Source organism: Taeniopygia guttata, chromosome 4, assembly GCF_048771995.1.
Source record: "Taeniopygia guttata chromosome 4, bTaeGut7.mat, whole genome shotgun sequence".
Lineage (NCBI taxonomy): Eukaryota > Metazoa > Chordata > Aves > Passeriformes > Estrildidae > Taeniopygia > Taeniopygia guttata.
In genome coordinates, this window is record NC_133028.1 from 2,084,768 (window position 1) to 2,108,472 (window position 23,705).

The 23,705-nt window shown below is 64.7% G+C and overlaps 4 protein-coding genes across 9 annotated transcripts in view; 2 read left to right on the forward strand and 2 right to left on the reverse strand.

Annotated features, from left to right (window-relative positions):
- Positions 1-61: 61 nt before the first annotated feature.
- Positions 62-1,265, forward strand: LOC121469845 (alpha-internexin-like). 2 transcript variants are annotated; one of them, XM_041715598.2, is made up of 3 exons: positions 62-321; positions 729-847; positions 920-1,265. In XM_041715598.2, exons 1-3 carry the CDS (start codon positions 121-123, stop codon positions 969-971), a joined length of 372 nt encoding a protein of 123 aa, XP_041571532.2. In that variant the 5' UTR covers positions 62-120; the 3' UTR covers positions 972-1,265. The 2 variants fall into 2 exon arrangements, with proteins under 2 accessions (XP_041571532.2, XP_041571531.2); XM_041715597.2 differs by having other exon boundaries at positions 66-321; positions 729-853.
- On the reverse strand, positions 1,080-5,452 carry LOC115494797 (interleukin-12 subunit beta-like). The gene is made up of 7 exons (XM_072927866.1): positions 4,344-5,452; positions 4,157-4,226; positions 3,646-3,870; positions 2,676-2,784; positions 2,411-2,592; positions 2,171-2,319; positions 1,080-1,964 (listed from the first exon to the last, which is right to left on the reverse strand). The coding sequence occupies exons 2-7, from the start codon at positions 4,224-4,226 to the stop codon at positions 1,824-1,826; spliced, it is 876 nt and encodes a 291-aa protein (XP_072783967.1). The 5' UTR covers positions 4,344-5,452; the 3' UTR covers positions 1,080-1,823.
- A 138-nt stretch (positions 5,453-5,590) lies between these two features.
- DQX1 (DEAQ-box RNA dependent ATPase 1) lies at positions 5,591-13,705 on the reverse strand. 4 transcript variants are annotated; one of them, XM_072927863.1, is made up of 11 exons: positions 13,586-13,705; positions 12,732-13,044; positions 11,825-12,018; positions 9,972-10,347; positions 9,522-9,758; positions 8,579-8,678; positions 8,344-8,499; positions 7,987-8,178; positions 7,773-7,898; positions 6,224-6,686; positions 5,591-6,143 (listed from the first exon to the last, which is right to left on the reverse strand). In XM_072927863.1, exons 2-11 carry the CDS (start codon positions 13,026-13,028, stop codon positions 5,966-5,968), a joined length of 2,319 nt encoding a protein of 772 aa, XP_072783964.1. In that variant the 5' UTR covers positions 13,029-13,044; positions 13,586-13,705; the 3' UTR covers positions 5,591-5,965. The 4 variants fall into 4 exon arrangements, with proteins under 4 accessions (XP_072783964.1, XP_072783965.1, XP_072783963.1 ...); XM_072927864.1 differs by lacking the exon at positions 13,586-13,705 and adding an exon at positions 13,422-13,568; XM_072927862.1 differs by lacking the exon at positions 13,586-13,705 and adding an exon at positions 13,370-13,568.
- Positions 13,706-14,474: 769 nt separating this feature from the next.
- The window catches only part of LOC100227341 (dedicator of cytokinesis protein 2), a 46,143-nt gene continuing 36,912 nt past the window's right edge, over positions 14,475-23,705 (forward strand). The window contains exons 1-17 of one of the 2 annotated variants that reach the window (XM_072927867.1): positions 14,475-14,760; positions 17,197-17,280; positions 17,375-17,415; positions 17,802-17,857; positions 17,935-18,031; positions 18,119-18,267; positions 19,635-19,770; positions 19,884-20,038; positions 20,321-20,402; positions 21,213-21,348; positions 21,583-21,658; positions 21,795-21,874; positions 21,972-22,097; positions 22,188-22,312; positions 22,849-22,947; positions 23,323-23,395; positions 23,495-23,598. In XM_072927867.1, coding sequence (XP_072783968.1) covers positions 14,589-14,760; positions 17,197-17,280; positions 17,375-17,415; positions 17,802-17,857; positions 17,935-18,031; positions 18,119-18,267; positions 19,635-19,770; positions 19,884-20,038; positions 20,321-20,402; positions 21,213-21,348; positions 21,583-21,658; positions 21,795-21,874; positions 21,972-22,097; positions 22,188-22,312; positions 22,849-22,947; positions 23,323-23,395; positions 23,495-23,598 — 1,791 coding nt within the window. In that variant the 5' untranslated portion in view covers positions 14,475-14,588. The remainder of the gene's footprint in view (positions 14,761-17,196; positions 17,281-17,374; positions 17,416-17,801; positions 17,858-17,934; positions 18,032-18,118; positions 18,268-19,634; positions 19,771-19,883; positions 20,039-20,320; positions 20,403-21,212; positions 21,349-21,582; positions 21,659-21,794; positions 21,875-21,971; positions 22,098-22,187; positions 22,313-22,848; positions 22,948-23,322; positions 23,396-23,494; positions 23,599-23,705) is intronic. The other variant, XM_072927868.1, reaches the window with a different exon arrangement.

Sequence of the window (23,705 nt, forward strand, 5' to 3'; positions counted from 1 at the left end):
GGGGGCCAGGCTGCTGCGGGCTCCCCCTCTCCGTTGCTCTCGGGAGGGTGGGACAGCCGGTACCGGCGGGATTGGCCGCGGTTCCGTGACGCGGAGGGGTGGGACCGCAGCAGCACCGGGATGAGCGCGGCCGAGGGCCGGCCCCGGTGCCGCTGGGGCGGTGAGGCGGTGCTCCGTGCCCGTGCTGAGGCCGCCGGTTACCGGAGGCTGCTGCGAGCCCGAGCCGCCGAGGTGGAAGCGTTACGGGGGGCGGTGGGCGCGTTACACCGGCAGCTGGAGGGGCTGCGGGACCGGCGGAGCGGGGAGCTGGCCAAGTACCAGGTGCGGGATTTGGGGGGGCTGGGGGCGCCTGGGGGGTTGGGAGGGAGCGGGGGTGGATGTTTTTTTGGGGAGGGGGCGGTGCTGGAGCTGGATGCCCGGAGGGATGGGGAGAAGGGGGGTGGGGATGGGGAGGGGCGGGGGTCAGGGGTCTGCATGGGATGGGGGAGTCCAGGTGGGACTGGGAGGTGGGGTTTGCGTGGGTGTCCCTGTGCGTGGGTGTGGGTGCGGGGATCCCGTGGGTCCCTGTGGGGTGGGGGCTTAGGGGTGCATATAGGGCGGGGGTCTCCCCGGGGATCCGTGCGGGGTGGGGGGTGGATCAGGGAGTCTGTGTAGGTGGGGGTCCAGGGGATCGGGGGTCGGACCGGGGGTCGCCCCGCGGCCCCGGCGCTGCTGACGGGCCGGTTCAGGAGCGGGTGGCGGAGCTGGAACGGGAGATCGGGGCGGCGGAGGCGGAGATGGCCCGGTGCCTGCGGGAGTACCCGGCGCTGCTGCGGCTGCGGATGGCGCTGGAGGCGGAGATCGCCGCGTACCGGTACGCGAGGGGGGCGTGGGGGGTACGGGGGTGGGCGAGGGGCTCAGCCCGGCCCTTCTTTCCCAGGGAGATGCTGGAGAGCGAGGAGCTCCGCCTGGGCGGTTTGGTCCCGCCGTGACCGGAGCTCTGGAGCCCCGGTCCCACCACCGGACCCACGGTCCCGGGAGCGGATCCTCAGCATCACCACCGGACCCCGGTTCCTCCGCCGGACCCCAGACCCCCACGATTCCCTGGGACCCTCTGGAGCTCTCTGGACTCACGGAGCCCCGGTCCTTCTGCCCCCCGGTTCCACGGGTGCCCCGGGAGCCCGGGAGGGCAGCGCCCGGGGGGACACACGCTCACCAGCCTCTCCGGGGTGGGGGTCCCGGCCCAGACCCGCGTGGAAACACCTCAATAAAGCCCCGTGGCATCACCCGGAGCCGGCCCGGCTGGAGGGGGGTGGGCAGCACCCCCGGCTGTGCTCCAGGGGTCTGTGGGGGGCTCCGTGGGAAGTTCATGGAGGGGTGGGGGTTCCCTCCTGCCTGAGGGTGCAGCACCTCACAGGGACACTGTGGGGTCACAGCTTCGGTAAAACGGAGCTGGGGTGGTCGCTGATCCCCCCACTGCCAGCAGCACTTTAGGGTCAGGATGGGATCCTGCTCCCCGGGGTGCTTCTCCTGTTGTCCCACCACAGTCCCCACAAAGGAGGCAGAGCTGGGTGGGTTTTTGAGGCTTGGGGGAGTTCAGGGAAGCTGGGCAGGACACTCTACCCCGCCTGTCCCCGAGTGGAGCCTGTCCCAGCCTTGCAGATGGACCCCAGGGCTGAGCCTTGTGCCAGGGGGAGCCCACACAGACACCGAGCAGGGTTTGTGGTGGCAAAGCCAATCCCAGGGTTTTAATAGGGGGAAAAAAAAATCCTTTTTCCAAGCTGTTAAGGCATGGGAGTTGTGGGGAAAGCAGGTTTGTGGGGTCAGCACCCTCAAAACCGCCGTTATTGGGGTGCATCGAGGCCCATCCAGGCACTCCAGGGGCTCCAGGCCGGGGGGGTGTAGGGGTCCCGGCAGCTGATCCGCACCCACCCTGCTCCCACCGGCACCGGCGTCTCCTCTGCACCCTCCACGAACTGCTCAACCTGCAAAAGGGGCAGGGCATGGCATGGGGGGACCCTCGGGGAGGGGGACACCGGCACCCCCCGAGCCTGGCAGCGCTGCGGGGAGCAGAGGTGACACCCAGGGGTGACACTGATCACCCCAAGAAGGGAAGAGGCAGAGTGAGGAGGGGCCATGGCACAGGGTGGGCACATGGGGTACCTGCACAGGGGCAGAGATCCCCCCATACCTGGCTGCCGTTGTGCAGCTCGTACTGCAGGTGGTAGAGCAGCGCAAAGTAGGACTTGGGGAGCGGCCAGGAGGCCGGGGGGGCCCAGGCCAGGTGGAGCTGCTCCCCTCGCTGCTGCAGGATCAGCTGCTGGGGCGGCTCAGGACGCACTGTGCACACAGAACAGGGGCTGAGACCCCCCCACAAAACCTCCAGCACCTCTTGGACACCCCCACCCCACTTCTCCTGCCCTGAGCTCACCGATGTCACGCAGGAAGAAATGCCTGGAGAGGTTGAGGTAGGAGGTGTCCGAGAGCCCCTCCAGGTGCAGCTGCAGCGGGCGCAGCTCCTCTCCGAAGGGGCAGAACAAAGTGTCTGCCAAACTGGTGCTGAACTGGTCCTGCTCACTGGCCACCGGTACCCACGGCCCCACGGAGCCATCGCTGTGGGCAGGGAGGTGTGAGCAACCTCTAGGGGAGGGTGGTGGGGGTGCTGGGGTGGGTTTGGGGGGTCCCAGGGCACCCACCTGCGTATGAGGCGGGCACGGAAGATGGCAGAGGGGGGCCCGGGCCAGGAGCAGTGGAAGGAGCCGTTGTAGGACTCGGCCTGGCAGGACACGTTGAGCTCCTCCTCGCCTGAGGGGTTGAGGGATGGTTGGTCAGGGGCTGCATGAGGCCAGGAGCAGGACCCCCTCCCTGCATGGCACTGGGGGGGCTCCCCTCGGCCCCACAGCCCTCATGGCCTTGGGCTGGGCATGAGAATCTCCTGGTCCTCATGCCCATGACAATCTCCTGGTCCTCATGGCCATGGGCTGGGCATGAGAATCTCCTGCTCCTCATGGCCATGAGAATCTCCTGCTCCTCATGGCCATGAGAATCTCCTGGTCCTCATGGCCATGAGAATCTCCTGCTCCTCATGGCCATGGGCTGGGCATGAGAATCTCCTCCTCATGGCCATGAGAATCTCCTGCTCCTCATGGCCATGGGCTGGGCATGAGAATCTCCTCCTCATGGCCATGAGAATCTCCTGCTCCTCATGGCCTTGGGCTGGGCATGAGAATCTCCTGCTCCTCATGGCCATGGGAATCTCCTGCTCCTCATGGCCATGGGAATCTCCTGCTCCTCATGGCCATGAGAATCTCCTGCTCCTCATGGCCATGGGCTGGGCATGAGAATCTCCTGCTCCTCATGGCCATGGGCTGGGTGTGAGAATCTGCTCCTCGTGGCCATGAGAATCTCCTGCTCCTCATGGCCATGGGCTGGGCATGAGAATCTCCTGCTCCTCATGGCCATGAGAATCTCCTGCTCCTCATGGCCATGGGCTGGGTGTGAGAATCTCCTGCTCCTCATGGCCATGAGAATCTCCAGGTCCTCATGGCCATGGGCTGGGCATGACAATCTCCTGCTCCTCATGGCCATGAGCTGGGTGTGAGAATCTCTTTGCCCTCAGCCCCCCACCCCCTGCACCCCATCACCCCCGTCCAGGCCCCTCCGTACGGGTGCTGCTGAGCACCACGTAGGTGGTGTCCAGCAGGTGACCAGGGCCAGCCCAGCAGCTGTAGTTGCCCGTGGCTGGCAGGTCCAAGCCGACGATGGTGAGCTTCTGGCCCTCAGGAACCAGTTCAGCCATGGGTTCCTCATCCCCGTTCAGTGTCCAGTAGATGTGCTGCTCTGAAGTGTCACATCTCACCACCACGTCCTGGTTGAGCTTCCCCACCTGGACTGGAGGTGAGAGGCAGAGCCTGTGGTCAGAAGTGGGTTGTGGTAGGGGAAGATTGTCCCCCAAACCACCATGGGACCGGGTGTCCCTTGGCCTCACAACCTTGTCCCACGGTTCTCACCCTGCTGCTGCACTCCAGATCCATCCCCCCACTCCCTCACCCCATTCCCACCCTCTGATCTCCCAGCAGAGCTGTGCAGCCCCTCAGAGGGATGTGGGTTTGGGATGCCCCCCACTCTCCTGCTCCCCCCACCACGGCCTCCCCTATGCCCTGGGAGCAGCACTCACACTTTGGGGGGAAGGCAGTCAGGGGTTCTGCAGGCACAAGGAACAGCGCCAGTCCCACCAGCACCAGCATCTGGGAAGGGAAAGAGCAGGGACATCACCCAGCAGAGTGGCACAGCCAGGGCAGAGCCCCCAGCCCTGGCAGCAGCATCCCCCTGAGACCCCCCAAACCCTCCTGGTCTGTGCCTACCTCTGCGTGTGCCTCTGGTGGGCTCAGCAGAGCCAGGGGCTGTGGTCTTATAGTGGGCTGGACTCCACGGGGCTGCCCCAAGGTGCAGTCACAGCAGCATCACAGTTCCCAGAAGTGCAGAATGGGACGCTCAGCCCCTCGCCTCCCACCCACACCACTGCTGGTACTTCCCGGGGCAGGGGGCAGCACACACGCCCTGCCCTGGAATGCCAGAGGATGGGTCCCCCTGGGAACACCCACCGGGCAGCTGGGATGGTTTTGGGTGGTCCCAGCTCTCTCAGAGGGGTCCTGAGCCCCTGCAGCACCTGAGGGGCTGCACATCGCTGTGTGCTGCACAGAGCCCCCACAGTGCCCTGCTATGGGGTGGGGGGAGCTCTGAGGTCTATCAGCACCTGTGCCAGGGGGCTGGAGAGGGGCAGCTCAGGGCTGGGCACCTCTGGGTGGGTTTCCACAGGGGCTCAGGTTGTCACAGCCCTTCCCTCCCCTCCTTGGGTTGCTGCATATCCCATGGGATGCTGTGCAGAGATGAGGACACAGGGACAAAGCTCATCATGGTCACCAGCTGCCCCTTTGCCACCCCACTGATGCCAGCCCGTGTGGGGGGCACGCAGCAGACCCCAGCCGGGTGTGGGGGGTGAGTGCTGCACACTTTCATGTACTTTCTGCAGTTCCTAGAAAGCAAAGGGGAACTGTGGGAGGCTGGGGGAGCCCAGCTCTCACCTTTTGAGGCACTGGGACACCAGAATAGGGCAGCGGGACCTCCAAGGCCCCTCCCTGAGCACAGCCAAGCCCTTGTGCGTGGGCTGTGGGGACCCCCCAGGCCCCATGCAGCAGCCCAGCCCTCGGCTGCAGCACTGGGGGGTAGCCCAGCAGGGGAGGGAGGCAGGGATGGGGCGCCTTGCCCGGGGGTGCACCCGTGCCCCGCTCTGTTTGGGGGAAGCAGGCGCCGCCAGCAGATGGTTTGGGGGCCTGCTCGCCCCCACCTCGCCAACCACAGCTTCCTCTTGGCTTCTGCAGAAGAACCACAACCAGGGAGGGGAAGTCCTGATGCAAAGGACAGGGGTGTCCTCAGCACCTCGGCGTGGCTGAGGGGAGAGAGGCCTCACAGACAGAAACCATCCCTGGGAGATGGGAGGAGCAGGGACAGAGCCCACCCTGGCCAGACCCCTCTGTGGTGATGTCTCACAGCAGGATGGACCCCACCCTGGCCAAACCCCTCACTGCAGTCACGGACACGAAGCCAGGAGCAAAGGTCACAAAACTTTATACAGGAGGAGGGACCCGTGCGTGGCCCCTTAGCCCCGGGTGTGGGGGGAGCGGGATGGGTGATACCTCCAGCCCCACAGCACCGTGGGGAAAGATGGGGTGAAGGACCCCAGTGGGGAGGGCCCACAACACTCCCCGGGCTGGGGCCAGCACTCTCCAATCCACGCTCTGAGGTGCTGGACTGCTGGCCCACGACTGAGCGCGGCGCGGCGCTGAGGCAGTGCCAGCCATGCCCGTGCCTGCCCGGGACAGCCCCTGCGGCCACACAGCCCCCCTGGGACCTCCCCGGGGCTCCCCTGTCCCCAGGGTCACGGCCAAGCCCAGGCAGCCCCACCGCGGGGCTCCGGTGCTCCGGCTCACTGCAGGACGCAGACGTCCCCGTGCTCATCCTCGCCTCCGGCCGCCTGTGCCAGCTCCGGCTCTGCCGGCGCCTCCTCTGCAGCCACCACCTTGTCCCGCAGCTCCATCAGCAGGTCCCGGCCCTCACTGGGTGGCAGATTGCTCAGGTAGTACTGTGGTGCCAACTCCACCAACCTGCGAGGACAGCGCGGGGTCAGCCAGCTATGGGGACACCCCACAAGGAATGACCCGTCCCTCCCCGTCCATCCCCTCACATCTGGGGCTGGATCTCCGAGACCACGCGCAGGCAGTTGTCCTGAGAGATGCTGAACTCGTGGTAGAGCACCCAGGGGGGCAGGCGGCGTGGGGGTGAGCGCAGCAGGTACCCACAGGCGGGGGCAAGGTGTGCCACGTGTTTGTGCGTCAGCATCACGTAGTTACCGGAGCCATCGATGTCTCGGGCGACCTGCGAGGAGCAGGAGGGAGTGGGGACGGCTGGCACACCCCCAAGTCTCCCCCACAGCTCCCCACAGCCTGCTGGGCTCACCTTGAGGAAGTAGCCGGAGATGAGGGCGCGCTGGATGTTGAGGGCGTTGGTGTCGGAGCCGAAGGCGGGTGGTGAGACCGGGAGCTCGATGCGGCGCATCACCTCGAGCAGCTCGGCGCGCACGGTGCCCGCCAGGCGCAGCGCCTCGGCACACACGCCGTGCTTGCGGCACCAGCCCTCGTCCCCCCCGTCTGCGGGACGGCAGCGGGGTCAGCGGGGTGGGGACAGGGGTGGGACAGTGGAGGCCATGGTTGGGGGACAGGGGTGGGACAGTGGGGGTCATGATGGGGGGACGGGGGTGGGACAGTGGGGTCATGATATGGGGACAGGGGTGGGACAGTAGGGTCAGTGATGTGGGCACAGGAGTGGGACAGTGGGAGTTGTGATGTGGGGACAGGGGTGAGACAGTGGGGGCCATGATATGGGGACAGGGGTGGGACAGTGGGGTCAGTGATGTGGGGACAGGGGTGGGACAGCAGGGTCAGTGATGTAGGGACAGGGGTGGCACAGTGGAGTCAGCAATGTTGGGACAGAGATGGGATAGTGGAGTCAGTGACATGGGGACAGGAATGACACAGTGGGGGCCATGATGTGGGGACAGAGGTGGGACAGTGGGGTTCATGATGGGGGGACAGGGGTGGAACAGTGGGGGTCGTGAGGGGGGGACAGGGGTGGGACAGTGGGGGTCATGATGTGGGGACAGGGGTGGGACAGTGGGGTCAGCGAAGGGGGGACAGGGGTGGGACAATGGGGGTCGTGATGGGGGACAGGGGTGGGACAGTGGGGTCAGTGAGGTGGGGACAGGGGTGGGACAGTGGGGTCAGCAATGTGGGGACAGGAGTGGGACAGTGGGGTCAGTGATGTGGGGACAGGGGTGGGACAGTGGGGTCAGCGAGGTGGGGACAGGGGTGGGACAGTGGAGGTCATGATTTGGGGACAGGGGTGGCACAGTGGGGGTCATGATGTGGGGACAGGAGTGGGACAGTGGGGTCAGCAGTGTGGGGACAGTGGAGTCAGTGACATGAGACACAGTGGGGGCCATGATGTGGTGTCATGGGGAGGGGGACAGGCGAGCAGAGAGCCCGCTGGGTTGGGGGCTTGGGGAACACAAAAGCACTGCTGCTCCCCCTGTCTCTGACCCATTCACACGGTGGGGACAGGGGTTGAGGACGGGGCACAGCCCCCAGGCTAGAGCTGAGACACAAGGGACACGAAGGGCTCTGTGGGACGCCCACAGGGGTGCAAGCTCCCCACTGCCAGGCCCTGCCCACACTCACGCTGCTGGAAGGCATTGAAGATGTTGATGAGGGTGAAGTGGTCCCCGCTGGGGTGCAGCAGCGCCCGCCGGCGCAGGGCCACGGCCTCCTCCAGGTGCGTGGACAGGGGCACGAAGCAGGGGGATGCTGGGGGTGGGCAGGGGCATCACTGCGTGCCCACAGCACCTCCGTGGCGGTGCTGCTCCCGAGGGCAGCCCCATTCCCCACACCATACCTGTGAGCATGGCAGCCAGGCTGACCATCTCCTCCACGCAGTCGAACTCGCAGGAGGCGATGAGGGCCTTGGCCAGCTGCGGGTCCAGCGGGAACTCCGACATGATGATCCCCACCTCCGACAGATTCCCGTCATCATCCAGGGCCGCCAGGTAGTCCAAGTCCTCCAGCGCTTGCATCAGCGACTCGGGGGCTGGGGTGGGACATCAGGCAGCTTTGTTCACTCTGTGCTGCACCCACCAAGCCCCCAGTCCCTCCCCAGAGACAACCAGGCCGCAGTGACGGCCACAACCATGGCTGTGCCATTGTACCCCTCTGCTCCAGCCCCCCACGCCGTGCCTGGCCCCGGGGGTTGCACCTGGCCGGTCGAGGAAGTCGCACTGGCCCATGTCAGCGATGTCCAGGCGCTTCAGCAGCAGCACCAGGCGGCTCAGGCTGGTCTCACTGACGTGGGGCGCGGGGCTGGGGGGCAGCCGCTGCTCAAACGCCTCCGAGTACAGGCGCAGGCAGGTGCCTGCAGGAGAGAGGCCACCAGCTGGGACAGGGACAGGGTGGGGACAGGTGCCGGGGGGACAGCAGAGCAGGGGTCTCACCTGGGGGGCTGCCAGCTGCTCGCTGCATGCGTGACTCGGCCTGGCTCCGGCTGATGGGCCGCAGCACCTGCGACTCGGCGCGGATGCGGGGGTTGTACACCTGCGGGAGGCTGTGAGTGGGACACTGCGGTGTCGGAACTCAAAATGTCCCTCAGACATTTTCAGAGGTTCCAGGCCTTGGTCAAAAGCATTTTAGACCCTGGCAAGCAGCTGAAAACAGCTGTGATCTTGAGTTTGAACCATGGAATGAATTACCAACTTTGAAGGTGGAACAAGCGGTCACAGAGGGTTGGATGGTATAGTAAAAGTAGTCACAAATTAGAGGGGAAAATTTTTTAGTATTGTACAAGGGGGTTTTAACACCTGTACAGGGGGGTTTGACTTTGTACATGGGGGTCTGGAGTTCTAAGATGGAGGAAAGTGGGCCTGATCCTGTTCTTCCTCCTTCTTCTTCCTTGCCTCCATGTTCTTGGTGATGTTGGCACTCACAGATTGGTTTAGAGTAGAAGAGCACATTGTAACATAGATAGTAGGTATTGGGGAAAATCTGTAAACATATAATACGTAATATATCATATAAAAGATAGCAGCAGCCCTGGGCAGGGGGAGAGATGACAGAGACACCGGACAGTGAGGGTGTCAGGAGAGTGTGTGTCTCTGCCTGGGCCGCTGACCAAGACAATCTTTTAGATAACTAGCAATAAACTGCCTTGAGACCAAACCACAAGAGGCTGCGGAGTCTTTCTTTGGAAGCACGGGTTGGAGGAGAGACTTTACCACCACACGAGACCCCTGACTCAATCCCGGGGTTCTCACACTGTGGGGCACCCCTGCCACTGCAGAGCCATTGCTGCCACCTCCCTGGGGCAGACCCCTCCTCCCAGCCTGGAACATCACACCCCTCTGCACACCCAGACTGCCACTCACGCCCCGTCCCACTCACGCTGCGCAGCTCCAGCCCCGAGTCGATGACGAAGCGCACGGTGCCCAGCGAGAAGGACGAGTCCCCGAGCCGGTGGGTGACGATGACACGCCGCTCCCGGCTCTCCTCGGGGGTCTCGTAGAGTCGCTGCGCAGCCCGACCCACGCCGGGGTGCAGCGGCAGCACCAGCAGCGGGCCCAGCGCCGCGCTCAGCGCCGCCGCCTCCGTCTGGATGGCAGAGCAGCACTCGGAGATCTCCTGGGTGACGACAAGGGGGCACGGGTGACACTGCTGACACCCACAGCGTCCCCGGAGATCTCCTGGGCGAGGACAAGGGGGCACGGGTGACACTGCTGACACCCACAGCATCCCCATTCCCACCTCAGGGTGCTGTGCCATACCCCCAGTTTCACCCCAGCTGCCCGTGCTGTTCTTTGAGAGGAACACCCCAAACTTCCCCCATCAGCCCACCTGCTCGCTGGCCAGGTAGATGAGGACGTGGCCGGGCTCCTGGCGCCGGTGGATGTCCAGCACGGCCTGGCAGGCAGCGGCCACGCTCCCGTGGGCCGATGGCTCCCGGTAGAGCAGCTGTGGCGGGGATCCGTGCCCCGGGACGCGCACCACGGGTGGATCCCCGCAGAAGGAGCGCAGCCGCGGCTCCAGGGCGGGCGAGGTGACCACCACGAGGCGCAGGGCCGGGCGCTGGCGCAGCACGTCCTTGAGCAGCCCCAGCAGCGCGTCCGTGGGCACCGTGCGCTCCTGCGCCTCGTCCAGCACCACCACCCCGTACTGCCGCAGCAGCGGGTCCGACGTCATCTCCCGCAGCAGCATCTCGTCCGAGCAGAACCTGCCACCACCGCCCTGACCGGTCAGCGTGGAAATGGCTCACCCCCTCCCCACGGCAGCCCCTTCCCCACAGCAGGACCCTCCCCACGGCAGCCCCTTCCTCATTACAGCCCTGTCCCCACGGCATCCTCTCCCCACAGCAGCCCATTCCCCATGGCAGGACCCTTCCCCATGGCAGGACCCTTCCCCATTACAGCCCCTTCCCCATTACAGCCCCTTCCCCACGGTATCCCCTTCCCACAGCATCCCCACCCCATGGCAGCTCCATCCCCACAGCAGCCCCTTCCCCATTACAGCCCCCTCCCCACGGCAGCCCCCTCCCCATTGCAGCCCCTTCCCATTACAGCCCCCTCCCCATCGCAGCCCCTTCCCCATTACAGCCCCTTCCCCATTGCAGCCCCTTCCCCATTACAGCCTTGTCCCCACAGCATCCCCTCCCCACTGCAGCCCCTCCCCATTACGTCCCCGTCGTCATTGCAGCCCCTCCCCATTACAGCCCCTTCCCCATTACAGCCCCTTCCCCATTACAGCCCCTTCCCCATTACAGCCCCATCCCCATTGCAGCCCCATCCCCACGGCAGCCCCTTCCCCATTACAGCCCCCTCCCCACGGCAGCCCCCTCCCCACGGCAGCCCCCTCCCCACAGCAGCCCCTTCCCCACAGCAGCCCCTTCCCCATGGCAGCCCCTTCCCCATTACAGCCCCTTCCCCATTGCAACCCCTCCCCATGGCAGCCCCCTCCCCATGGCAGCCCCTTCCCCATGGCAGCCCCGTCCCCATTGCAGCCCCCTCCCCATTACAGCCCCGTCCCCACAGCAGCCCCTTCCCCATTGCAGCCCCTTCCCACGGCATCCTCTCCCCATTGCAGCCCCTTCCCACAGCATCCCCTCCCCATGGCAGCCCCTTCCCCACGGTATCCCCTCCCCACGGCAGCCCCTTCCCCATTACAGTCCCCTCCCCATTACAGCCCCTCCCCACACCAGCCCCTTCCCCATTGCAGCCCCTTCCCCCATGGCAGGACCCTCCCCATTGCAAGCCCTTCCCCATTACAGCCCTGTCCCCACGGCAGCCCCTTCCTCATGGTAGCCCCCTCCCCACAGCAGCCCCCTCCCTATGGCATCCTCTCCCCATTGCAGCCCCGTCCCCACGGCAGCCCCTTCCCCATTGCAGCCCCTCCCCATTACAGCCCCCTCCCCACAGCAGCCCCCTCCCCACGGCAGCCCTTCCCCATTACAGCCCTGTCCCCACAGCAGCCCCTTCCCCATTACAGCCCCCTCCCCACGGCAGCCCCTTCCCCATTACAGCCCTTCCCCATTATAGCCCCCTCCCCATTACAGCCCCCTTCCCACAGCATCCCCTCCCCACACCAGCCCCCTCCCCATTGCAGCCCGTGCTGCTCTGCGGCGAGGCCAGGCCGGATTAAAGGATTTCTTCGGAGCTCAGGGGGATTAGGGCTCCGTGCTCCCGTCCCCGCCGTACCTGAGGATGGTGTCGGGGGTGCAGCAGTCCTCGTGGGGCACGCAGTAGCCCACCTCGTGGCCCAGGTTCAGGTCCATCTCATCAGCCACACGCAGCGAGAGGCTGAGGGCGGCCAGGCTGTGGGGTTGGGTGCAGGCCACCAGCCCGTGGGCGAAGGACATGGACAGGGCGTACTCGGCGCACCACTGAGGGATCTGTGGGGACACAGCATGGGGTGGCGTGGTTTCAGGACTGTCCCCTCCTTGTGTACCCCTCCAAAGGGCACAAGGACCATCCCCATGGATCTGGCTGCAGGATCTCCAGGGCCAGGGGCTGAATCTTCTCTCCCCACTCCTGTCAGCTCTGAGCCTGTAACAGGAGCCCCATGGTCCCACACCTGCAGCTTCCTGCCCCGCTGTCACATCAGGGACATGGGACAATGGCCTGGGCAACACCACAGAGAGGAAAAGCAGCAGCAGGGAGCAGCTGCTGGCCAACTGACAGTGTGGGACAGCGCCAAGGCCACACAGATGTCCCTTTGGCACCAGGGACCTGAGTCCTGCTTCCTCCTGTCACCTCTGAGCCCCTCATGAGCTGTGCCTCAGTGTCCCCAGGACCCTGCTGCACCCCAAACCCCCACGGGAGCTTTGGTCCCCAAATCCAGCAGTGCCAGCCCAGCCCGGTGGGTCACACCCAGGGAACCGATTTGTTTGAGCACCGGGAGCCCAGGGCCAACACCCCGATAGCCTGAGGCCACCGAGCTCATTCCGGCCCCTGCTGCGCCACCACTCCCCGGTCAAAGTCTGCCAGGGTGTCACCGGCAGCTGGGACCGGGTCCCCGGGCCAGCGGGAGGGATCTGGCACCGATCCTCCTCTCCGCTCTGCCCGGAGCTCACGGTGCCTGCCCGGAGGCTGTCCCGGTCCTCACCTGCGTGCTCTTGCCGGTACCGGGGGCTCCGGACACCAGCACGATGCCGCTGTTGCCCTCCAGGTGCTCCATGAAGCTGTACTTGGTGCTCCACACCGGCAGCTCCCGGCGCTGCCGCAGCAGCTCGTAGTACCGGGAGGAGAAGGGCAGCCCATCGTAGGGGTTCACCTCCAGGTCGCCGTCGCAACTCAGGGACGGATCTTCCTCCTCATTCTCATCCTCCTCCTCATCTTCTTCCAGAGCGGAGCCGGGGCTGCTCGGCCCGGGCAGGGGACCCGGGGCCGCGGAACCGGCCATGGCGGGGACACCGGAGCTGCGAGGGCGGGCGGGGGTGGAGCGGGACCGGCGCTGACCCACCCCCGCCTACGTCCCGGGAAGGCGCCCGGTGCAGCCCAGTGCCACGTCCCGTCCCGCGGATACCGGGGACGGATGGGTGCGGAGGGGTGACACGGCCGCGGAGATTAGGAACAGAACCGGAGTGTGGGTGGGGGGGACCGGGAGAACGGGCAGGGAACCGGGAAAGGGGATGAGGCACCGGGGGAGCCCCGCAGGATCGAGCGGAGCGCGGAGACCGGACAGGGCTGTGCGTGGGGACCGGAGCGAGGCAGCGCACGGGGGTTGCGGGACAGGGCGGACACCTTGCGAGGGTCGGTCCCGAACGGCACGGGCCGGACCGGGTCGGCGGAGCACCTGTACGGGACGGTCCGGCCCGGTGCCGGTGCTCAGGTGCCCGGTGCGGATCTCAGCGAGTCGGGGGGCGGGTTAGGGGCAGGTCCCCCGCACCCCCTCCGGGCCGCGGCCCCGGTTCCCGCCCCGGTTCCGGTTCCGGTTCCGGTTCCGGTCCCGCCGCTCACCTGCGCGCGCCATCGCGGGCCCCGCCTGGCGGCGCGGTCACGTGTCCAGCGGCAGCCAATCAGCGGCCGCACCGGGCGGGACCCGGATGTGGCGGCGGCACCGGAGCGGGCGGGGCCCGCGGGACTCCCGGTGCCGCTCCCGCCTCCGCCCTCCGCCGCCAGCTCCGCTGTGCCCCTCCCAACCGGGCACGGCTGCAGCCCGAGCCCGCCCACAGCCCCCGTTCGCACCGGGATTCCCGGTACCGGACTGTGTCCGGGCGTACCACAACCGGGCGTCTTGTGCTGGTGTATCCCATAGCAGTGCCGGGTATTGCTATGCGGGACATCCTATACTGTTGTCTGTGTACCGGAGCCGGGCATGCCGTACCGGTACCGGTCCTTCCGTACCGGTGCCGGTCCTTCCATACCGGAGCATCCCGTAATGGTGCTCGCCATACCGGCGCTGTGCATCCCGTAATGGTGCTCGCCGTACCGGTGCTGGGCATCCCGTACCAGCTCGCCATACCGGTGCTGAGCATCGCTGCCGGAACGGGGCATCCCGTACCAGCACGGGGTGTATCGGTGCCGGGCATCCCGATACCGGGCAGCCCGTACCGGTGCCTCGCACCCGAAGCGGCTCCCGGTGGGACCGGCAGGTGGAGCTCCGTGACCGGCGAACGGTCTGTCCGGTCCGGCTCGGCCTGACCTGAGCTCCCGGCGGGGCCGCGGGGGAGGGACCGGGCACCGGGCAGCACCGGCTGGGGTGGTGACACCGGATTGGCACCGTGTTCTGCCCGTTTTTGGCTGATCCCGCACCCACCGGGGTCCCTCTGGGCCGGTTTTGCTCAGGGGGGTCTGTCCTGGCCATGGGGGTGACCTGTGGGGTGGTGGCAGCACCCAGGGGTGACCCTGTGCCTGGTGCCACCACAACCCATCCCAGTGCCCACAACAATTCACCACCCACAACTTCGGTTGGGTGGCCCTGAGGGCTCCATCCCCACCACGCCACTCGTGACGGTGGCAGATGAGTGGGGTGGCACCCCAACACTTGAGGAAGCGGCGGTTTCACAATTTGGGGGTACACGTGACACGGGGACGGTGGCGGGAGGAACCACCCGTGGCTCTGCAGCGACACGTCCCCGGTGCCCCGGTGACCATGGCGCCCTGGCTGCCCACCAAGGAGAAGTTTGGCGTGGGTGAGTGGGGTCTGGGGGGTTCTGAGGGGGGTTCCAGTTGGTTGGAGGGGCGCAGGGATGAGGTGACATCCACACGGTGGTGGCGGTTGGGTGATGATGGTGGTGCCACTGTGAGGTGATGCCAGGAGGGCACCAAGTCCCTGCAGGGCTGGTGACAGAAGGCACAGGAACGGGGACAGTGCCAGCAGGACCCACGCAGCAGCCTTGCAGCACCCCCACTTTGATCCCCCCGTGCCCTGCAGCAGCCCTGGGCACCCCCACTCTCTGCAGCACCCCCATTTCTGCTGGTTCTGGCAGCCCTTTGCTTCTTCCCTTTTCTTGTGGGGCCGTTTCCTGCACCCTTCCTCTGCATTTTCTGCAGTGCTGGAGCAAAAACTGAGCTGCTGCAGGGTCCTGGCAGGGTCCTGGGCATTGTCTGAGCTGCTGCAGGGTCCTGGCAGGGTCCTGGGCAGTGCCTGAGCTGCTGCAGGGTCCTGGCAGGGTCCTGGGCATTGCCTGAGCTGCTGCAGGGTTCTGGGCACCTCCTGAGCTGCTGCAGGGTCCTGGCAGAGTCCTGGGCATTGTCTGAGCTGCTGCAGGGTCCTGGCAGGGCATTGCCTGAGCTGCTGCAGGGTCCTGGGCACCTCCTGAGCTGCTGCAGGGTCCTGGGCATTGTCTGAGCTGCTGCAGGGTCCTGGCAGGGTCCTGGGCACCACCTGAGCTGCTGCAGGGTCCTGGCAGGGTCATGGGCATTGTCTGAGCTGCTGCAGGGTTCTGGGCATTGTCTGAGCTGCTGCAGGGTCCTGGCAGGGTCCTGGGCATTGCCTGAGCTGCTGCAGGGTCCTGGCAGGGTCCTGGGCATTGTCTGAGCTGCTGCAGGGTCCTGGCAGGGTCATGGGCATTGTCTGAGCTGCTGCAGGGTCCTGGCAGGGTTCTGGGCAGTGCCTGAGCTGCTGCAGGGTCCTGGCAGGGTTCTGGGCAGTGCCTGAGCTGCTGCAGGGTCCTGGGCACCTCCTGAGCTGCTGCAGGGTCCTGGGCACCTCCTGAGCTGCTGCAGGGTCCTGGCAGGGTCATGAGCACCCCCTGAGCTGCTGCAGGGTCCTGGCAGGGTCCTGGGCACCACCTGAGCTGCTGCAGGGTCCTGGCAGGGTCCTGGGCATCACCTGAGCTGCTGCAGGGTCCTGGCAGGACATTGTCTGAGCTGCTGCAGGGTCCTGGGCACCACCTGAGCTGCTGCAGCTCCCAGCATGAGGAGCTCAGGGTGATAGGAGGGCTCCCGGTGCCCAGGTGGGTCTGGGGGTGCTGCAGGATGAGCTGGCCCTGCCTGGAGCTCAGGGTGGGCACAGGAATGGTGCTGGCAGGGACCCCTGGGTGCAGGGACTGTCCCCCAATCTGGGGACCAAAGCAGAGCTGTCCCTGGGGCCAGAAATAGCGACAGGGACAACCACAGCACAGCCAGGCAGGAAGCTGCTGGTCACCAAGAGCACCGCCCTCCTCCCCTGCCACCAGCTCTGCTGTCCCCAGACCTGTCCCTGGGCCACCAGACACTGTCCCTGGACCACCAGACACTGTCCCTGGACCACCAGGCACTGTCCCTGGACCACCAGACACTGTCCCTGGGCCACCAGACACTGTCCCTGGGCTACCAGACCTGTCCCTGGGCCACCAGACACTGTCCCTGAGCCACCAGACACTGTTCCTGTGCCACCAGACCTGTCCCTGGGCCACCAGACACTGTCCCTGGGCTACCAGACCTGTCCCTGGGCCACCAGACCTGTCCCTGAGCCACCAGACACTGTCCCTGGGCCACCAGACCTGTCCCTGGGCCACCAGGCACTGTCCCTGGGCCACCAGACACTGTCCCTGGGCCACCAGACCTGTCTCTGGGCCACCAGACACTGTCTCTGGGCCACCAGACACTGTCCATGGGCCACCAGACCTGTCCCTGAGCCACCAGACACTGTCCCTGGGCCACCAGACCTGTCTCTGGGCCACCAGACACTGTCTCTGGGCCACCAGACACTGTCCATGGGCCACCAGACCTGTCCCTGAGCCACCAGACACTGTCCCTGTGCCACCAGACCTATCCCTGTGCTACCAGACCTGTCCCTGGGCCACCAGACCTGGGCAGGGGCTCAGCTGGCACTTGCCTCCCTGCACTGCTTGTGCCAGGAGCAGGACCACCAGCACCCAGGGTGTGGGTGGCAGGCAGAGGGGTCCCTTATGGAACCCCTGAGTGCCAAAAAGGGGCTGGGGGCTTCTGCTGTGCCTGGGTTTGGGGTCAGGCTGCTTGGGGGTCTCATGCTGGTTGTGGGGCTGCAGCCCTTCCCCATCTCTCAGGGCTGAACAGGGGGCACCCATGGGGGGCTGGTTATGGGGTGCAGGTCCCCAAGGCTTGGGGGGGGCTGGTGAGGGGCTCCAGGAAGGGATCCCAACTCCCATCCCCTCTTCCCACAGCCGTGTGGAACTTCCCCCGCACCAAGGAGCATCACCTCCCGCTGCAGATCGGGGAGATGGTGCACATCCTGCAGGCCTCTGAGGGTAAGAGCACCCTTGGGTGCACCCCAGCATGGGTTCCTGCACCTCCTTTGTCCCCAAAACGGGGCCTGGCTGATGATGTCCCCTCCCCTTGCAGGCTGGTACTGCGGGTACTCGCTCCGGAACAGGGCTGCCCGGGTAGGTGAGGGGGTGCTGGGGTTTGGGGGGCACTGCTGGTGGCATTCTGTCCCTGCTGGGTGTCTGGGAGGGGGTGCTGGGTTTTGGGGGGGCACTGCTGGTGGCATTGTGTCCCTGCTGGGTGTCTGGGGGGGGGCTGCCCGGGTAGGTGAGGGGGTGCTGGGGTTTGGGGGGCACTGCTGGTGGCATTTTGTCCCTGCTGGGTGTCTGGGGGGTGGGCAGAGGGGGCATAGATAGCAGCTTGCCCTGTCCATGGGGGGACGCTGGGGTTTGGGGGGGCAGAGGGCATTCCAGGCTGGGCACCCTGTGGCATTGGGAGCCCCCAGCTGTGCCCACCTGAGGGAAATCTCCCATCCTGGGGGTGCTGATGGATTTATCTCCCTCAGGGCATCTTCCCAGCCTCGCTGATCCGGCTGAAGGGCACCGTGGTGGAGCAGCGGGGGTAGGTACAGGGCAGGGGCAGGGGCAGTGGGTCCCTGCGGTGCCAGGGCACTCCAGGGCTCCCTGTGCCCCCCACAGGGTGCAGGACAGCGTGGTGCCCTCCGAGATGCCCACGGTGCAGGAGATCACCACCACGCTGCGGGAGTGGGGCACCATCTGGAAGCAGCTCTATGTGGTGAGGGTTTGGGGGGTCTGGGTGTGGGGTGGGGGGATCTGGGAGCAGTTTTGGGGGCACCCCCATGACCCCGTGGTGCCCCCACAGGCCGGGCAGACGGAGCGCTACGGGCAGGTGAAGAGGATGATGCAGGAGCTGCTGGAGCAGCGCTCGCAGCTGCTCTCGGGGACGCTGCCCAAGGACCAACTCCTGCGGCTCAGGAAGGAGGTGACGGGCACGATGGACTATGGCAACAAGTGAGAGCGGGCACGGGGCACAGGGACACAAATCTGCCTCTGGCACGGGCTGATGGGCACTGCCTGGTGTGCCCATCGTCCCAGCTGGCTGTCCTGGGGTGGCTGGGTGCTGGAATCCGTGATATTGATGATTCCAGGATTGTAGAAAGTCTCTGTCTTTCAGCCCCGCTGCCAAAGAAAAGCCATAATTGGTCTGTGCTGGTTTCAAGGTTGTTTATTCTGTTTATCTCTAACATGTTCTGCTGCCCTGCCGCAGCTCTGTCCTGCAGGGCAGCGTGTGGGGCTCTGCCCTCAGTGGGATGGTACAAACATTATATACCAGAAACTACCTGTGCTGGATTTACAATATATTTAATATATATATATATTTAAATATATTTAATATATTACAATAACGTGCCAATATCTGTCGTCTACATTGAACAGTGTATCCCCAACCTAAACCCAGACCCAAGTTTATGGTCTATAATATTGCAAACATTATATCTGGTACATAATGTTATAAACATAATATACCAGAAACCATCTGTGCTATATTTACAATAATGTGCCAATGTAACATCCCTCAGTGGCATGTTACAAACATTATATACCAGAAATTACATGTGCTGTATTTACAATATATTTTATATATATATATTTAAATATACATATTTAAATCTATTTAATATATTACAATAACGTACCGATATCTGTCACCTACATTGAACAGTGTGTCACCAACCTAAACCCAGTCCACAGTTTCTGGTATATAATGTTACAAACATAAATATATATATATATATATACCACAAACTACCTGTGCTGGATTTACAATAACGTGCCAATATCTGTCACCTACGTTGAACAGTGTGTCCCCAGCCTAAACCAACAGAAAAATGCCAACACCACAGTGAAACATGGAGGGCATGAAGAAGGAGGAAAAGGACAAGGCACACCCAATTTCCTCCATCTTGTCCCCTTTGAACCCCTTATCTAGAATCATAAAATTTTACTTTTGCACCCGTGCCACACTTAATTATTACTGATATCAAACACTCAGAGCTGGTAATTCATCCTGTAAGATTGAAAACTCTTTTCCATGGACAGAGATCACAGACAGTGTCTCTGGGGGCTCTGTCCAGGGGGGTTCCTGACCCCTGCCAGGGTCCCAGGGCAGACAGAAGGAAGCCCTGGATGCCACCAGCTGCTCAAGCCACCCGGCCGAGGGTTATGGCTGGGCCAGGAATGTTCCTGGTGCTGCCAACTCCTGTCCCCTTTGCCAGTGGCGTCTGAGGGGACAGGAGGTGCAAGGACACGTGAGTCCTGGGGGGACACACAGCCCCGTGTGGCCCCACTGCTGCCTCACCCCGTGCCTGCCCCTGCAGGATCCTCGCTCTGGACCTGGTGGTGCGGGATGAGGAGGAGAACATCCTGGACCCTGACAGGAGCAGCGTCATCAGCCTCTTCCAGGCTCACAGGAGAGCAGCACAGACCCTCACCCAGCGCATCCAGGAGGAGACGGTGAGGCCGCTGCCAACCCTGCACCCAGAGCTTGATATCCCCTGTGCCAGGGGATGTGCCAGGGGATGTGGCAGGGGCTGAGCCGTGGGGCTGAGCCACCTCGTGCCCCCCAGAGCTCGCAGCAGAGAGCAGCCGGCCATGGCACCCATGGGTGCACTTCGCCCTCCCACAATCTCTACCTCTGCGTGCGGAACTTCGTCTGCCACATCGGGGAGGAGGCGCAGCTCTTCATGGCCCTCTACGACCCCGGCCAGCAGCGCATCATCAGGTGGGGTCCTGGAGCTCAGGACAGACCCCTGCCCTGCTGGATGCTCGGCCTGCTGTCCCCTGTGGTGTTCCCCACCCATCCAGAAGGACCCAGCGGGTGTCCCAGGGGGAGGGGGCACTGGGCATGGCGTGCCAACCATGCAGCACATCCCATGGCACAGCCCACAGCTCCTCCTGGCACTGGTGAAGTGACCAGCGCGGTGACTGGGGACACTGGTGGGCTGTGGGGTCGGTAGGGGCTCTGCCACCCCGGTGCCCACCTCAAGCATCACCCACCCCACAGCGAGAACTACGTGATCTGCTGGGCCAGCACCGGCGTCCCCCAGGACATCGAGCTGCTCAACAACCTCAAGGTCGTGTTCACGGTGAGTGGAGACCCCCGGGGGAACCCCACTGCTGCCTCCCACCTCCCCCTCCTGCAGATCTGCTCCCACCCACAGCATTTGGGGTGCCCCGTGTCCCCCTTCCTCCCGCATCAGCCCCGCTGCTCGTGTACCCCCATCCCCTTCCCAGATCCCTGACGTGGCACCCGCCCTGGCGGTGCCCCTTGGGGTGCCCTACCGGTGCCGGGGGTCTCGGGGTGCCCCGTTCCCGCTCGTCCCACGCCCCTCGGCACCCGCTGCTGACTCAGCGCTTTGGCTGCTGACCCCCGGGACACCGCGGAGCAATCGAGATGCAAATGAGGCAAGGAAAATCAATGTTAATGAGCAGCATCAGCACTTCGGCTCCGCTGCCTCCCTCTGCTCTGCTCGCTGCTGATGTCCCCGCGTGTCCCCACGCGTTGTGGCGTGTCCCCATCCCTTGTCCTTAGCGCCGCTGGAAGGTTTTGGCGCAGGGGCAGCACCCGAGGGACCCGATCCCCTCCCCAGTGTCGCCGGAGTTGGGTACAGGGCCACCCTGACATCCTTATGCCATGCCAGCTTGACCCCCGCTGGCCCAACTGCCTGGTCTAGGGTGACCTGTTGTCACCGTGGGTCCTGCCATTGTCCCCACCGCGGGGTTTTGGGGCTCCTGGGGTGCACAGAGACCCCCAGGGCAGCGGGGCTGTGTGCCACTGTCCCCACGGTGCGGGGCAGCGGGGTAGCTCTGTGCCCACGGGCACGCCGAGATCACCTGGCACTGGCATGTCCCCTGCGGTGCTGCCAGGGTGACACGGCCCCTGTCTGTCCCCCCAGGACCTGGGCAGCGCCGACCTGAAGAGGGAGCGGCTGTTCCTGGTGTGCCAAATCATCCGGGTGGGGCGCATGGACCTGCGGGACAGCCACAGCCGCAAGCTCAGCACGGGGCTGCGCCGGCCCTTCGGCATCTCAGGTGGGGCTGGGCTCCCCAGGGACACCCGTGCCACCACCCTGGCACTGCCACCACCTCTGCAATGTCCCCGGGCTGCTCCTGCTGTCCCTTTTCCCTGCCTGCAGACCGCAGCTCTCGGAGGGGCTGTCCCCACGCTGTCCCCTCTGTGCTGTCCCTGCCCCAGGGACGCAGCACCCACCCTGTCCTGGGTGGGAGTGCCACCCCTGCCACGGTGCCACCTCTGTGTCACTGCAGTGATGGACATCACCGACATCACCAAGGGGACGTGTGACAGCGACGAGGACAAGCAGCACTTCATCCCCGTCCACCTGTGAGCCCCGAGGGTGGGGGGAGTGCTGGGGAGCAGCACCCCAAAGCCTGGCTGGCATGGGGACACCGGCTGCCAGGGGACAAGAGGGACAAGGACCAAAGAGAAAAGGTTTTTCTCCTAAATGTGGCATTTCCAGGGTGGCTGCTGATGGTGATTTCCTTCACAACATGATCCGGAAGGCGGTGGAGGGGAAGGACATCAACCACAAGGGACAAGGTAGAGACCCTGTGTCCCCTGGGCCATCTGCTTGTCACATGAGGCAGTCCCTGCAGGGTCCAGGACTTGGTGGCTCCTGTCACGGTGGTCCCTGCAGGGCTCTGGGTGTCCCTGAAGATGCTGTGGGGAGACCTGAGCCAGGTGAGGAAGGACCACCCTCACCTGGTGGATCGCTGCACGGCCGTGGCTCGCAAGCTGGGCTACCCCGAGGTCATCATGCCAGGCAAGTGCTGGGGGGGGACAAGCCTGGGGGTCCCTGGGGATGGCAGTACGGTGGCAGGACCTGGTGTGATCACCTGGCTGTGTCCCCCAGGTGATGTCAGGAACGACATCTACCTGACCCTGGTGCAGGGTGAGTTCGACAAGGGCAACAAGAAGACGCCGAAGAACGTGGAGGTGACCGTGTGTGTCTGTGACGAGGCAGGAAATGTGGTGCAGGTATGGCGGGTGTCCCCTGTGTCACCTCACCTCAGGTAGAGCCAGCAGCTCCAGCAGCAAGGCTGGAGGAGCCTCTTGGCCCACTGGAGCTGCCTGGAATGGAGATCTGGGAATAGAATAAAGATATGGGAAAGTGCTGTGAAGGGACAGAGAAAAAATTGTCCTCCCTTGGGGACAGCCTGGCCGTCCCCAGTGCCCCCCGGCATCCATGCCCAGGACAGGAAGGAGCTGGGGGCAGGCAGGAGGGCAGGGAGGGTCAGACCCAAGTGTCACCTCCCCAGGCTGGCTCTTGCCTCTCTCCAGGCGTTGTGACACCGGTTCTTGCCGGGCTCCTGAGGGATGGGCTGGAATTGCTGAGGGTGGTGCCCTGATGTGCCCTGGGGGGCCATGTGTCCCCTCAGAGGTGGCACCAGACCTGGTGGAGGTGGAGGGGAAGGAGTTTGGCAAGGTGTGGGCAGGGAGGGGAGTCTGGGGCATGGGAATTGTCCCTGCCTGGGAGGCCATTTGGGCTAATCCTGAGGTGTCTCCTCCTGCAGAACGTGATCCACGCTGGAGCAGGGGACAGCCCCAGCAGCCACTACCGCTCTGTTGTCTACTACCAGCAGCGGCACCAGCGCTGGATGGAGACCCTGAAGGTCTGGGGATCCCTGGGCACAGGGGCTGGGGTGGGACAAGGCTGCAGCCCCCCCCAGGCTGTGCCCCTCACTCGTCCTGCTGCTGTAGGGGAGTCCCTTTTAGGGCAGACGTTTTGGGGTCCCATCTCAGGGATGATGGAGGTGCTGCTGGGGTCACAGCATGTCCCCTGGATGGACACCCAGCATGACCAGTGCTGGGGAGGGTGGCACTGCAGCCCTGTCCCCATCCCAGTGTCCCCAGTTCAGCCTCACTGGTTGACTGGGAAGGCTGTGGGGTTGGTTTACAGCAGTGGATGGCCTGGCACAACCCCTGCCTGGCACACAGGGGCTGTGTGCCCACGCCCTGCCCTCACCTTGGCACACATTCCCACCCAGATTGCTGTTCCCATCGAGGACGTCCACAGGACCCACCTGAGGTTCACCTTCCGCCACCGCTCCTCCAGCGACTGTGAGTGTCCCTTGCTCCAGGCCTTCCTCCCAGCCCTGCCTGTCCCTTCCTGCAGATGTGTCCCTGGTCCCCTCACCTGCCCCCCGTGTGTCCCCCCAGCCAAGGACCGCAGCGAGCGGATTTTCTCCATGGCCTTTGTGAGGCTGATGCGCCCCGATGGCACCACGCTGCGGGATGGGGAGCACGACCTGGTGCTCTACAAGGTATGGGGGGGACCACAGAGCCCCCTAAAGTGGGTTGGGGGGCTGTGGGACAGCAGCACTTCTGGGGCCGGGGTGCCAGTCCCTGCCTGAGGCACGGCGCTGGTGGC